This window comes from Pristis pectinata, chromosome 18, assembly GCF_009764475.1.
Source record: "Pristis pectinata isolate sPriPec2 chromosome 18, sPriPec2.1.pri, whole genome shotgun sequence".
Taxonomy (NCBI): Eukaryota; Metazoa; Chordata; class Chondrichthyes; order Rhinopristiformes; family Pristidae; genus Pristis; species Pristis pectinata.
The window spans coordinates 39,537,129-39,553,294 of NC_067422.1; the positions used below are offsets into that span (position 1 = coordinate 39,537,129).

The 16,166-nt window shown below is 43.3% G+C and overlaps 1 protein-coding gene across 1 annotated transcript in view; it reads right to left on the reverse strand.

Annotated features, from left to right (window-relative positions):
* mycbpap (mycbp associated protein) overlaps positions 1–16,166 on the reverse strand; it is a 110,135-nt gene that overhangs the window by 56,152 nt on the left and 37,817 nt on the right. Inside the window, exons 4-10 of the mRNA XM_052033357.1 lie at positions 14,454–14,560; positions 12,059–12,233; positions 10,008–10,123; positions 8,272–8,422; positions 6,501–6,619; positions 4,899–5,008; positions 2,835–2,943 (exon numbers count right to left, since the gene is read on the reverse strand). Of these exons, the coding sequence (XP_051889317.1) occupies positions 2,835–2,943; positions 4,899–5,008; positions 6,501–6,619; positions 8,272–8,422; positions 10,008–10,123; positions 12,059–12,233; positions 14,454–14,560 (887 nt within the window). The remainder of the gene's footprint in view (positions 1–2,834; positions 2,944–4,898; positions 5,009–6,500; positions 6,620–8,271; positions 8,423–10,007; positions 10,124–12,058; positions 12,234–14,453; positions 14,561–16,166) is intronic.

Below are 16,166 nucleotides of genomic sequence, written 5' to 3' on the forward strand. Positions count from 1 at the left end.
TTGGAGTGAGACGCACTCTGAGGTTTTTCTATTTGCCTTCCTTCCTTCTTCTACCTGGTGGCTGATTTACAACTAACAATCACTTGAGCAAGGCTTCTTCATTAGGTCTTCTCACAAGATGGCACCTAAGATATACCTTTACAGATACCTGCTGTCCTTTCACACCAAGCCAGCCATTGATCATGAAGAGCCCCCATGGTGCCTGCAGCTAATTCTACTCCAGGGAGGGCTACTCAGCTTAATTCAACCTTTCCCAAAGCCAAAATCCACACGTTACACTCTCAACAATATATCAACTGGTTGTGGGAACCTGGACAATCTACCACTCTCCAAACATCTCAAGCTGAACCCCTGGCGTGTGATGGTTGATTGATCTCACGAGGCAGCAGTAGGGTTCTTCAGTAATTCACAATCAAAAAACTGCAGGAGCTGGAAATCTGAAATAAAAACAGAAAATGCTGAAAACACCCAGCATGTCAGGCAGCATCTATGGAAAAATAAGCAGAGTTAACATTTCAGGTTGAAGACCCTTTGTCAGAATATCTTCAACTTGAAACATTAACTCCGTATCCTTTTCCACAGACGCTGCCTGACCTGCTGAGGGTTTCCAGCATTTTCTGTTTTTATTATGGTAGTACACTTTAAATGGTCTAAGTGCTTTGGGTTAGAGAGGTAGTTGGGATAAATTGGATTGCACTAGGAAATGGGCACTGCAGATGTGATGGATGACTGGCCCATGGCAATTCATCATAAAATTTGTGTGCCAAGCTCATTGTCTTACTGTGATATCAAATAGCACCAACCATGCCACTAATTGCTTTAGTGCATATCTATAGGTCCAGTTCTGTGAGTGATTAGCTATCAGAGCCAGCTACTTCTGAATGAGAGCATAGCTGCAGCTTTAAAAGTGGAGGTGTTCATTATCTGCAGCCACTAGTGCTACGGTTGGACTCAGAATCACCAGCAATCCCTCAGGCAGCCAAGTGTGGGAGGTTTGGTGGCTGTTCCACTGGGCTTCCTGCACAATAAGATGGAGGAGAAGGAGAGCACCCAAATATTGGGCCAGGCTACCAGGAGTGGCAAAGGGAGGAGAAGGGCTCTGGTCTGTAGGTCCTCATGTGCCAGAGTGTAGAGACAACTCATGTCCTATCAGTACCTCTTGGAGGCTTGAGCTGTCCCTGGAGGTGCTGATAGAGAACAAGGTATTCTGCAGACACAGAGCCATGCCCAAACTGCTTTGCCCTCAGTAACAGTGGCTCTTAATTTTTTGCTTCTGGCTGCTTCCAGGCTGGGAGGCTTTGGTAATGTCTCCCAGTAAACTTCCCACTGCTGCATCAGGGAGATTATATGAATTGTTCTCCTTCAGCAGGTAGTGCGTTTGCTGGTTCGCTGATGTGATGCAGCAGTTGACGAATGCACACACATCACATCAATCACGTTAAGCATGTTGCCATGTAACATGAACTTTATCGAATAGTGAAAAGTTTCATTCCTGAAATGTCCAATTTATTTTCAATCATAACCAAAAATGGTTAATATGAGGCATGAGTAGAGCTTGCATTATGAATTTATAATGCAGCATTCAGTCATGCTCACCATACTTCAGTTACCATGCCAGACTAATACTTGGCTACCGAGTTCAGGCTCTAACCTCCTTATACCTGGGTGTCATTCCTCTCATGGCTGCAGAAGCAAGAGAAGAGTGCTCTAACAGTGAGAGCACCATAACCAGAAAGATTACAGTGGAGCCCACGATAAGATTACTGACACAACACTTTGTATGCCTAGATTGTGCTGGTGATGCACTCCAATATGTTGTAGAGAAAGCTACCGCTTTTTGATAATTTGTTATTTTCTCTCAAATTATCTATTATGTGGACATTTCCCCTCCAGATGGACAGCTGGAGAAGGAAGAGGACTGGGGAGATGATGACGAGACATCCTCTCTGGTCATGCAGTGAGTGACTGACAAATCACCCTCAGGTAATGAAGCACTTTGTGCCTGCAAGACTGGACAATGTATGGGTTAATAACCAGTAATTAGCATTGGCTCAGTGTAAGTGTCTGGCCATGAGCAGCAAGAGAATGATTAATTCCTCTTTAACTTCAAGGACATTGCCATAATTGAATTCCCAGCATCAATATTGTGAGCGGTTACCATTGAGCAGAAAACTTACCTGGACCAGCATGTATTTAGTGTGGTTGCGGAAGCACATCAGAGGCCGGTATTCTGAGGCAGGGACTGAAGTCCTGATCCCCAAAGCATTTACAACATTCACAAGGCTTGTTAAATACGGGATGGGGTATCACCCCAGGGAGCCACAAGAGTGGTATCGGTACTGTGTTTTTTTTATACAAAAAGGTAACACTAATGATTGATCAGTACAAGGATGTAAAGGCTTGCACTGTCTTATTATTATATATAGCTTGTCTTTTATTATGAATAAAGTTTATTTTGGTTTAAAAAAAGACTAGTGGAATATCTTTCACTTTCCTAAATGTGAACAGCTCAAACATCATTTCAGTTTAATACTAACCACCTTAACTGTCATCTCATCAGCCACCTGAAAACCCTCTCCCTGCACCACCAACACATTTTGGCTGCATCTATAAAATTATGGCAGTAACTACCCCTGATGTGCCCTGATAATGCACCTCAGTTAAACCTCTGAGCAATCTATACTTCACCTGTGTTATGGATTGATAAAAATACAGTCTAGATTTGAAACAAGCTCAAAAGGTAAAAGGAGCCATTGTGACTTAACTAGCACACTGTCGACATGCCCCAGCTATTAACAAGATTTGTCAAGATGGATTGACTGTAACACCTGCACCTTATGAGAGCTGGTATTGTTTAGCCAACGAGCCGGATGTCCACAGAACATAATGGATGGACCAATGATTGGTACCTCAATGATGTCAGGGTAGTCCTCCAGCAATTCTCTAAAAAGAACCAAAAGAACAGATAATTACTATAAGTCATACTGAAGGACAATGATATCATCACCCATTGATCAATCATTGCTGTCTATTAATCAATCAATCACACCCCCACATAATAATTGATCACAGCACTATTAGAAAAGAAAGCACTGTCAAAGAAAAATTAATTCAAAATAGATGAGACAAATACATCTATTGCTGACATACAGGAAGTAATTTAACTGCTGTGAAATGTGGGTTTGGGATGTTTAGTGTGGCAATGGCTTGCCAACTACTTAAGTTAAACCTGACTTTGCATCTGCAGAATCTCACAGTACACTAGCAAGGTTGGCAGTTATATCAACATTACTACCAATAAGGTCATTCAGAATGGTAGGTACTTGGGTTTTCACTTCTCGATAGCTTCACACAGTGTTTCATAAATTTCACACATGTGGTTATCAAGCTACCAACAGACCACCCAGGAACATTAAACAACTAGAATGTCTTCCACTCCAAGATAACCACGAGAAAATCCAAGGTTCCCAGGCAGTTGCTATGATGCCTTTGAGCAATGCCAGTTCATCCTCATGGCTCCAATGAGACACACTGGGTAGCTGCTAACAGACAATGGGAGCTGCTTTAAGACATGGGTGATAATACCCGTGAGTGACCCAACCAATGAGGACCGGGAGCAGAATTGCCAAAACCACACACAATATTCATTGGGTAAACTATTAGTATCTGAAGACCTTATTCAATATGCACCAGGAGGTTAGTCGTCTGCTGCGCTCTGCATAAAACAGCTCAGCAAGGGCTGGAGGAGGAAGAGCCTCTTCAAGGAGGGGCATAATGAGGAGAAGGTCACAGAGACATAAAGAGATGCTGCACAGCGCACCGTCCCACTGATCACCAAGCATCAATAGACAGTAATCCTACAATAATCCCATTTTCTATTCCCATCAGCTGCTGCCAGATTCTACCACTACTTACACAGTAAAAGCAATTTACAGTGGCCAATTAACCTAACAATCCACTCACCTTTGGGAAGTAGGTGCAGGCAATGCAAGAGGAGTGCAGGTCAGTACTGCTCTGGATGCCTGGCATGCCCTCAACGTTCTCAGGCTCCAGAACTCCATAATTTTGCAAGGATGGCAAACCCACATTCTTGCCCGAACTTCCACCAACAATCATGCCCCCTGCTTGTCTCACCATTTCACAAAGTGCAAAGACCACATTCTGGACACAAACAACATTGTTCCAGAACCGGAAGTGATGGTAGTCGATATTCATTTCTGTGGGTCCAAATAACTGAATTTACTCCTGTGCAAATACAAATCTTGAGTCGTCCAAAGCCTTGAAGTCCTGCATGGTGTAATCCCCTTGTTTCAGTACATATAGAGGCAGGCCGCTCACTGTTCTGATGGCTGACATCCTCAGTATTTGGGGCCTGTGAGGGACCTATCATAGACTGCTGCACTTGTACTTGTGCAGGAGCAGGCTCAGCCTCAGGATATGCCGGGAAAGAACTGCTGAGCACTGCGATACAGTTCGGTGGGGAGTTGAATGGCTTACTGTATTACAATGATAGTTGCACTGATGTTCCAAACAGGTGGCTCCTACCCCCACACTGCTTCCAGTGTACATTGGGAAGGTAAAATTCTATCCACTGTAAGTATCCAAATAGATGTAAGAAAGGAAGACCTAATAGAAAGAGACATGCAGAGTCAATGACACAACGGAGAGAAAGACACCTAAGACAGGCTTGTGAGAATGTGTGGAATCTTGAGACAAATGCACGTATATTACACTGTAAAACGTAGAAAGAGGGAAACAAAAAGAGAGGGAGAGAAAGGGCAAAATGATCCGAGAAACACGCCTCCTCATTCATAAATAGGATACACCTTAGACTGTAAGTCATTCCACTAAATGCAGAACAAGTGTGTGGAATTCCTCAGATGCACTATGTTGCTTACATGTTCTCTTTGTTACGTGCAGTGGAGTGATCATCCTCAATGGGGAAGTGTTCCACTGATATCGAGCTATAGGGCCGCCCAGTTCCAATGACCTCCAGCTGATCAATGTCCTGTGTGCAGAAAATGCTCCATTAATCCAGGATTTAGCAGTCAACTGGCAAAACTGGTGACTTCATGTTGATAATCTGTGGTTGGCATCGAGCACACCATTGATAGAAGTGAAGAGAACTCCTACTTCCTGAAGATGATGTGTGTGGATTCTGAGTGCAAAACCAAAAGCATTCTAATAAGGTGAACACTGATCGAACAGTGTATCATTCTCCATTACAACAATGGAAAATCTTCTAAAGTCCCTGCAACCATCAATAATAAACAAAACATAGGTGGCAAGCACTGAGCTATAGTCTGGGTTGGTGCTGTGGATTGGAATGGTCCTGAGGTCAGGGTATAGCTGAGACTGGGGTTCCTTCATCCATAGGAAAGCAACAAAGGCTGAATCAGTGCAGGATGCTGGGTTAGGAAGGAAGGGTTAAATATCCCTCAAGGCTGGAAAGCTGCAAATGCTGGAGTACTACAAGAGTCATACAGCAGGAAAACAGACCCTTCGGCCCAACTGGTCCATGCTGACCAAGATTCCCAACTAAACTAGTCCCAGCTGCCTGCCTTTGGCCCCTATCCCTCTAAACCTTTCCTATCCATTACCTGTCCAACTGCCTTTTAAATGTTGTTAATGTACCTGCCTCACCCACTCCCTCTGGCAGCTCATTCCATATACTGACCACCTTCTGGATGAAAAAGTTGCCCCTCAGGTTCCTATTAAATCTTTCCCCTCTCACCTTAAACCTGTGCCCTCTAGTTCTTGATTCCCCAACCCTGGGGAAATGACTGTGTGCATTCACCCTATCTATGCCCCTCATAATTTTATACACCTCCATAAGATCACCCTTCATTCTCTTAGGCTCCAATGAATAAAGTCCCAACCTGCTCAACCTCCCTCCATAACTTGAGTCTGGCAACATCCTCATAGATCTCCTCTGCACTCTTTCCAGCTTAATGGCATCTTTCCTATAGGAGGGTGACCAAAGCTGTACACAATATTCCAAATGCAGCCTCACCAATGTCTTGTACAACTGTAACATGACCTTCCAATTTCTATACTCAGTGCCCTGACTGATGAAGCCCAGCGTGCCAAAAGCCTTCTTCACCACCCTGTCTACCTGCAAAGCTACAGAGAATTACTACTGAATGTTACAGCAGAGGTTCCAAGGATTAGGCAATGGCATCTCAGCTTATCATATTATCTCACTTCATTTCCAAGGTGGCTGTTAGTCTACAAATGAGCATAGGTTAAGTGACATGATCCTTTCAGATATGGAATGCAGTATGGCAGATACAGCTCAGTTGTTGTATAACAGAGGGATATAATACTACTGGGTACAGATCAGTCATTGTAAATCCCTGGGGTACGGCAAAGGTCTGTTTATAATAGCGGCATTCTCAGTGCTGATGAACAATGTGAGGCACGTCACACAACGTTTTTGCTGTAACATGCTGGCACTGGTGCAATGACAGTCATAACTTCTCTGTGGTTGGCAAGCATACCGGTTCTTTGAAGTCCAACTGTCTCAAAACAATCTTCATCTCTTCCAATCGCTGTTTCAGGTACATATTTTCCGATTTATATTTTTTGGAGTGTTTTTTGCCATTAGGGAAGTCAGTACCTAAAATAAATGAAATCACAAATTCAAACCTATCCATTAAGTGGAGCCAAGGGCAATCTATCTGCTGCCCTGTTAAGTACTGCGTCAGCATTGCAATAACACCATCTGTATCTTTGGTTTTCCATTTAAGAAAACAAATGTCAATTCCCAGTGTACAAGACGATAACAAAGCTGGAAAACGGCCACAGGATCTCGTGAGATGCCAGTCAGCCCATGTGCTGGTCTTTCAAACACCATCCAATCAGCTCTACTCCCCCCATGCTTTTCCCATAGCCCTGACCACAGTGAGGCTAGACTCCATAAGTGTGCTTGTTTGTTTTGGTACAATCCTCCCAGCATTGAAGGTTGACCATTAATTTTGCAAAGTTGCATATTTTGGGCATTAACAGGACTGATTAAGATGCTAAAAAAATTAATGCATTAATTTGTGGTGGTGTGCAGCCTGCTTGTATTGAAAAATACCTCCAAGATATGTGTGAACACTTCTGATGGAAAATGCATCACCAGCTACCTGGGTAAAAGGGGTATGGATAAACATAACGAATGTCCACAAGGCTGGGATTGGAGGGATGCAGCAGTGAATGTATTTTGTAGCAAACAGGCTGTGATGTGTAATTGCCATGATGCAGCTTTTATAGTTTTTGAGATTCATAGATTCATAGAGTTATACAGCATGGAAACAGGCCCTTCAGCCTGAATCATCCATGCTGACATAGATGCCTATCTGCTCTAATCCCAGTTGCCTGCGTTTGACCTGTATCCTTCTAAATCTTTTCTAAAACATGTATCCTAACCACAGTCAAGAGTCTATTTAATAGTGTACTTTAATGCAAATAGACAAGCCAGCACTGAATGCAAAAATGCAGACAATATTAATCAGTCCTGCATATTCCCTAAGTGCTTGTCCACTGTGTGCCTGCAACACTCCTAGTGATCAGGCAAAGTGCACTCACAACAGCTGCAGCACATTTGATTAGAGGGTGCTGACCTCCAGCTGAGGGGACTGTGGATGGTTATGGAGTGTCCTCAAGCAGCACTGGGCCTAGAAGACCCAACTTTAGACTGCACTGTTTTTGACTGGGTTTCTGGGATCACTTGCTGCTAAGGTACAAGGAAGACACTGGTTAGGGTGGGAGCATGAACGCTATCCTCCTGAGTTAGGGCCATTTGCTCTTGCACCAGCAAGCTGTTGCCACTTCTCTGGGGTGCTATTTAATAATCTGAGTAATGTGTTGGACGATAGACCAAAGGACCTATGCGATGCCCAGAATTCCCAAGAATATAAGTAAGGCACTGAATGCTAGAATGAACACGAGAATGGCAAGGTGATTATTAGGGCGGATAAACAGTGATCTTGTTTGATGAGGTTCTGATTAGAACCTGATTTTCAGTGTGAAACCAAGGAAAATTAGTCAGAACTAGGAGATGTCCATGATTATTGATTACCCAAAACCAAAAGATGGGAAGTGTGGGATACTGGTGATGATTTCTAAGCACTTTGGTCTATGAGCCATAATGCAGAAATCTTCACTTCTGCCAAGATCTATGCTTTTCCAAAGAAATTAAACCAAACCTTTTGTACGTTAACATCAGTTAATTTCTAGAAACCTTTAATTTAAATTCACCCACTTTAAGGTAGGTTTAGAAAGTACCAGTTTCCTTCTTGATTGTTTGAGGTTTCCCGATGTGAACAATAGGTGGTGGGAAACCACGCTCTGTCTGATTCAGAGTGGCCCTGACACCACTTAATTCGTCTCCAATCATTGGTGGTAGGCTCCAAAACTCACTCCCAATGCGGTAACCCTGAAGCATTTGAAAGAGAATAGGTAATGTTTTCTATTCATTAAATCACAATAAACAACAAACCTAGCATCATTCTGCAGCCTAGCCATGAGTTGTTGCTCCTCCCTGAAATGAGCATGATTAGGGATGTTTCCATGGAGTCTCACATCATGCATAGTGTGCTGCTGGTGCTGCTCACAGGAGTGTGTGTGCCCACTGTGTGTCTCATGCTGAGGAAGGAAAAACATATTCAACATGGCCTTCATCTTGATGGCCACCTTTGTGTGTGGCTGCATCAAGCTGTGCGTAGAGCCTGGGTATGGAGAAACCAAGTGTTACTGCATGATGAGCTTCTACCCGTCCCTGGTGCTGTGAAGGATGGGCCTGGCCTCATTGCCATGCTGTCAGTTGGACCTTGCTGCACTACTTGTCCTTCGTAGAAAAACTTTTGCAGAACAGCACCTTTGACCATGTCCATCAGATAGTGGCCAGCTTGGAAGGTCCTGGATCCTGTGGGATGATTCCCTAGGCAGACTGTCAAAGTCATTTGGCAGAATGCTTCACAGCTAGAACTCACAGGCAAGCACCAAGACCTTGATTGGTTGAAGTGAGAGGGGCCCTCTATGTCAGATTCTTCATGCACAGTCGGGGCCTCAGTCCCAACACGTGCTGCCCTTGAGGTGGCTGCAGTGCAGAGAAGGTGATCTGCGTGTTTGCCTAGAAGGTCTGAAAGGAGATGCAGTCCTTGACAAGACACTGAGCAGCTATCAGAGGATTCCCTGATCTATGGGCTGTTCCCAGGGAAGCATACCAAGACAAACATCAACTGTTGCTGGAAGATCATCAGCTCAGTAAAAGGTGCCTAAAACTTGTTTGTCTTCTAGTGTAAGGAGATGTCCACAAGCAAATGCTGTTGAGTGACACAAACAAAGATGCAGGAGCTCGGTACAGCAACGGCGAAGGTTGTGGGCAAGAACCACAGTCTCAGGTCCTGCTGCCACTGGGAACTGAAGGGCTGAGTCCTGTGTAACTGCCTCTCAAATGCTTCAATGATACATTGTTTAAAGAGGAAACATGAATGGCATTGATGCATTATTACAGCAAGTATTGAATTGATGGTACTGTATTTTACTGTATATATTATAAGTAAAGTATACTTTTGAAATAAATGAACATAAGTACTGAGGAGCAATCCACAAAGCAGTTCATAGGAGGAGAACCCAACCCCTGAAATAAAAGAGGATTCACAAATGGCATGATGTAGGGAGAAATAATCCCAAAAGACCTCACACCACAGGAAGAGTGCCACATCTCCTCACTCCAGAGAGTGTCCCATCACCTGTAGCCCCAGGGAGTGTCCCCCAGAGTCCCTCATCCCAGGAGTGTCCCCCAGAGTCCTCATCCCAGGGAGTTTCCCACAGAATTCCCACCCTGGGGAATGTTCAACAATGTCCCTCACCCCAGAAAGTGTCCCACAAAGTCCTGACCACAGGGTATGTCCTACTGAACACCTTACAGGAGGAGAATGCCTGAAGACCTATCGCAGAGTATAGTGAGGCTGTGCATCTTTGGATAGCACACATGAATGAGAGGGAACCTGTCCTACCTTCCCAGGACCCAGAGCTGCTATGGTCTGATCTATGAGTGTAGACTGCTGTCGCATCTGTCCCAGATCCTCACTTTGATTCATCATCAGGTCTTCCACTGGCTTCTCAAGGAGATCTGTAGAAAGGATAACCATTTTCCAAGTTTAATCAGAGTTTTATTTACAAGAAGATTAAAAACAATGACAACAATATTCACAGACTCCTTTTTAAATTTCTTCTCAATGGTCTGATGACCTATAATAGTGGCAGAGGGAAACCTTCTCTGCTTAAGGCCATTGCCACAACATGGTACACCCAACTTTGTAGGCTGTGAGGACATGCAGGAGGCTACAAAAGCCTGTTCCTGCAACATTTGCATGGGTCTTCTTGCAGTGGCTGGAACAACGTTTACAAACTGAATCTGAGGTTCAGAAGCCATTATGTGGCCTTTTCAGGAAGGGATTTTATCTTAAAAAGGGCAGGATATGACGCTGTGGTTCATTGTTTGATGCAAGTTATTGCAGCTACAGGCAGAGGAGTGGTTGACTTGCCACTTATGTGTCATGTTGCCACATCACTTATACCCTGTCTGCAACCACCTGGTCCTTTGAGGCAGGTGACACTCGGGAGTTCTACCATTTGGTTTTGAATGAGTTTCTTTCTGATGCAGTATGTTCAGTTCAGGCTTTCTTTCACTGGTCTTCACTGTTGAGGTTGGTGAGGAGAGGACATGAAGGGTTGTTTGAAATCATACAATGCATCTCAGTGGTAGGTCAGTGTGGGTCACTGACAAGCTGAATAACCTTTCTGTGTTCTGCAACATCCCGATTGATGTAAGGAGGAGATGTGAGGAGGAATAATATGTGACAGAACTGGGAGCCACTGAATTGTGACAACTTAAAGGTCCTGAGGGACTACTTAAGAGGACGAGGAGATTCACAGTCCAGTTTCTCCATCTCTTCACTCTTTGCTGTCTCTCTTCACCAGGTTGATGAGAATCCCTGTACCGTCACTATTTGGGCTCCAATGGCAACCAAAATCATTGCAATGTAAAATAGTTCCAATTTCCTTTATTTTCAATATCGGTCCTTCCAAACAATTAAAAGCATGACTGTTTTGTGGGCACTGGATGTCCACTGCCTTACCTGTCATTGTGTCAGATTCCATCACTGCCTCAATTCCCTCCACCTCTGTAGCCTCACTCAACCCAACAAATAAATGTGTATGCCACATTTCTTGAAATCTGGACTCTGACCCACTACCTTCAAATGGAGAGGTCCAGGAAGGGTATACCACTGCTTCCCTGAGCAGTGGTATACCCTTTCTGGACCTCTCCTCTGTACACTTCTTTAAGGAATAAAAACAGATAAAAATTCTGGAAAAACTCAGCAATTGTGGAAACAGAAACAGTCTACGTTTCGGATCTGTGGCGCTTCATCAGATTGTGGCTGATTCTCTCATTCAATGCTATGACAATCTGCAAGATTATACTGATTGCAGCCTTCAAATTTTACAATTAATTTAATTCAGTTTCACAACTGTCTCCGGAAGGCTAAAGGGCTGCAAGTGTTACGGGCCTAGCATAAAGAAGGGGAGAGTGAAAACAAGCCATTGCAGCCCATCATCTAGAGTCTGTCGTGGGAAAGCTATCAGGCACCTTAGTATCAAGTACCTTGGCCGTCATGACTCATTCTTAAGACATGGCTCAAGCTTGATTTAATGAAAGACACTATATGAAGTGCAAATCCATTCCTTTCTTATATCTTCTAGCAAGGATCATTTGGTGGTGAGCAGGGCCAGGAACCACTGCACAGCAGCTCTTTTTGACACTCCTATAATTACGGGTGGTTAAATTGACACGTTACGGCAACCAGTGCTGGTCTGCTTCGGTGAACTACAAACTATCTATCGATACAGCAACAACTGAACACTTTAGCATGAAAACTCAAAACTGTCGGCACAACATCGTGGGCCGAAAGACCTGTACTGTGCTGTAGTGTTCTATCTGGCAAAAAGGGTAAGGTTGAGAATAAGCTCATGCAGAAGGACATCTTCACTAAGATCCACTTACTTGAGAGGATGTGCTGTGTCCTCTTCCGCTCTGCCATGTGCCACTGCCAGTTTGCCAAGGCACGGTCCTGATTATGTAAATTGGCATATATAATTTCCTTGGGTTTCTTTTCATATACTGGCAAATGCTGGGATTTGGTTTCAGAAGGTTGGCGTTCTGAGATCATGTTGGCCATCTGAGGAGCACAGGAAATAGTATGTTATGTGGAGAAGGATCGTACTTGCAAACCATTGGTCAGTGCAGTTGTAAATAATAAAATGAATCGTATCAGTTCAGGCTTTCTTTCAGTGATCTTCACTGTTGAGATGGTGAGGTGAGGGCATCAAGGGTTGCTTGCCTATTGTGCTTGCCCAAGGGTTGCTTGCATCAGTTTCCTGCCCAGTAATTCAGAAGGTTAAGGGCAGCACAGTGGTGCAGTGCGTCGAGCCACTTCCTCATAGCTCCAGGATCTTGGGTTCAATCCTGACCTTGCGTGCTTTCTGTGTGCAATTTGCACGTTTTCCCTGTGACCATGTGAGTTTCCTCCCACTGCTCCAGTTTCCTTCCACATCCCAAAGATGTGTGGATTGGTAGGTTCATTGGCTGCTGTAAATTGCCTGTAGTGTGCAGGTGAGTGGTAAAATCTGGCAGGAGTTGGTAAGAATAATATAGGTTTAGTGTAAATGAGTGGTTGATGTCGGTGTGGACTCGGTGGGCCAAAAGGCCCATTTCTGTGCTGTATCTCTATAACTCAATGACTTTGTACTCAGTGTGGTCTTTGCATACAGCGGGTTGAGAGACTTCTACCCACGTCCTAAAGGTGAAGTGACATATCCACCTGCTGACACACACCCACTTACACACCTACCTATTCACACATCCCTCATTTTGTCTGCCCAACATCATTCAATATGGGAGAGGCATTAAAAAGAATCAAACAACAATGCCAATCAATAGAAAGAATATTAAGAAACTTCTCTCTGACCTAGAATGGTGGCTGTTGTGGTTCATTAATCAGGTATCTATTACAGGACACGACTCAACCAGAAAAAAGTCAAGTGCTCAGTTGAAGGTGGACTGAGGCCTATTATCCTGAAGGATACGGGAAATGGTTTCACTCTACTTACACACAGTTTGTATGCACGATCACTGATCTCCCCCAACCCATTTAGTTTAAAGACACATGTAGCCCAGAATTCTTCCTCACTAATATCTGGGAATGTGCCAAAATACACAAGATACCTCACAGAATAGTTAGTCATAGCAGAGTCATGCAGAATTCAACAATTCTGACAGCCAGACCGTTCCATGCACATCTTCTCTCACCGGTAGGTCAGACCCACTAATGATGGCGACACAGTAGTAAACAATTTGAAAGATGTGCCCCTGGAAATTCTCAACATCAGCTCCAGGCTCCATGAAGTCTCATGGCACCGGATCACACACTCTACTTCAATAGTCGAATCGGTATTCAACCACATTGAACACCACTTGAAAGAAATACTGAGGCCGGTAAAACTACCAAAATAATCTAGCTGGGAATTTAAATGTGGCCAACAGGGGCCAAGCATATAACTGACAGGCAAGGGCTGCAACAGGTAATAAGAAATCCAACTTAAAGGATTGGTTTCACCATTCTACTAGTCACATATGCACTCTTCCAGGACAGCATTTTTTAGCAAAGACCTTCATACATCCTCGTGAATACAAATTCCTGTCTTTGTGGTTGGACACACTCGTTTATTGGGTGGCTCCACCGCCTGTTAAACAGGGTAAATTCAGAACAAATCGAGCTGCTACAGGTTATCATCAGCAACAGATGTTTTTTTCCATGTGTAGTCCAATATTTATCCAACATGAAATGTTAACTGTTTTTCTTTCTTCATAGATGCTGCCTGATCTGTTGGATATTTCCAGCATTCTCTGTTTTCATTTCAAATTTCCAGCAACTCTAGCATTGTGCTTGTTACATCCATCAGTGGTAGGACAAAGCATAGAGGCCTTCTTTTGTATGCAAAATAGAAAAGGTATTCCTGGTAACAGCAACCCTTACCTTGATGTCCACTGATACATGATGTAATTGCCCTTTATCTCTAATTTTTGTAACAAATACTGCGGCTAACATGACTCTTTCTTAAGAATGGCACATGCTTGATTCAATGTTACCAGCAGTTAGTCCCACAAACCTCACAGAGTTCACTCGATAGCAATGAGATCAGCCATTGCACCATTGCACACAGTCCCACTCCAGCTTTAAATTGAAATTCAGGTCAACTTGTAAAATTTTAGTTCCTCATCTGGGTACTCATGATCTATTTACTACCTCTGCCCATTTGGGGAACATTTATAATCCACGTTTCTTTAACTATCCTGTTAGTTCTGATAATGGGTGCTTTACTGTCTTCATGTACTTTACCTCAGTAAGTCCCTGTGCAAGCAACTCATGTTTAAAATCTACCAAGCTTCCAAGGATGCTGTGTGGCAGAACTCTCCCCTCTGCATCAAACCGAGGACCCCCAGGACCTGCAGAGTTAAAACATGAATAGAAATATTATTAGTAACTAAGTGTTTCTTAGAAGAAAGTAGAGTTCAATGTGCAATGTGCTCAGAGACAGAGGTACCTGTTACAGATGCATTGTGAGGGAAGACAAAGGGCTGAATCTTTCCAAAGAGGTAATAAGAGAGAGCAGTTCGGCACACTTCCTAATGAATAGTTACAATATTTCTTTTCAATGTTTTCCTTTATGCAAAAGAGCAGCACTGACATACTGGGGTACTGCTCCATTGGCGCCAATCATACTGCCAAAATATTTAACCTACTGGAGCTTTACAGCAATGCCCAGTCCTATCTCTTGCAACATATTACTGTAGTCAGACATCAAAATTTCAGGATCAGAACCCTGGACAATCTCCTTGAATGGCGTTGTCTTATTCATACTGTTTACAACTGATATAATTTAACTCAGCACAAATGGCAAATTGAGCCTACGGCGATGAAATGGCAGGCGTTAACTGCATCAGTTTCTAAATGGCACTGCAAAGCTTCAGGAATGCATATTAAGCCTTTCCTCTTACTGGATGACTCAGCATGGCAAAAAGATGAGGTAAGTAGCTTTGAATATAACAGCTTCAATACACAATTACGAACTTGCATTATTAAAGCATAATCGGGTACTTTGATGGAAGTAACATTCATTGAACAAAATAAGAAAGTAATTGTTCAGCACTTTCTATATTCTGGATGTGCAAAGCAATTCTTTTTTTTGCAGTATAGTCATTGTTATAATTTAAGAGAACATCAAAGCCAATTTCTGTGCCACTAGGTTTTATAGGCAGCATTGAGGTTAAGAACTAATTAATCTGCTCCTGGCTCAACAAAGATAAACAATGCTTACTTTTGGGTCCTATCTGTCTCTGATCCTCCTGCTCACAGGGTGTTTTGTAGAGAAACTATTACCACAGTCACTTTGATGAATAAAAATTGCACTCAGGTCCCATTAGTGATATTGAAATCTAACAAAAATATGTTAAAAATGATGTTAATTTCCCACTCTCCAGATCTTCGCGAGATAGACAAAGCTAAAATCTTGTACCGGGAGACGATCTTACTCACCTCCCACCTATCAGTATGCTCAGCACAAAATAGAAGTGCCTGGCAATGGTCCAGGATACCTCCAGAAAAGGAAGCTCCATAATGGAAAAAATGTAGTGGGAAGGCTGGGTTAAAAAAATCAGCACCAGATACTTTAGTCCTGTCTCCAGCCCATACTCTTGATTAATGATTTGGATATGAATGCTTGAGCTATGATTGGTAAGATTGAGGATGGCACATAAATTAGTCGGATTGTTGATAAGGAGGATGATAGTTGCAGAATGATATTGATCAGATGGTAAGATGGGCAGAGCAGTGGCAGAGGGCATTTAATCCTGATAACTATAGGGTGATGAATTAGACAGGATGAATTAAGGGTAGGACGTACACAATGAATGGTCTGGACTTAGGCAGTATTGGTAGTGTAGCGGTTAGCTTAACGCTTTACAGCGCCAGAGACCCAGGTTCAATTCTGGCCACTGTCTGTAAGGAGTTTGTACGTTCTCCCTGTGTCTGTGTGGGTTTCCTCCAGGTGCT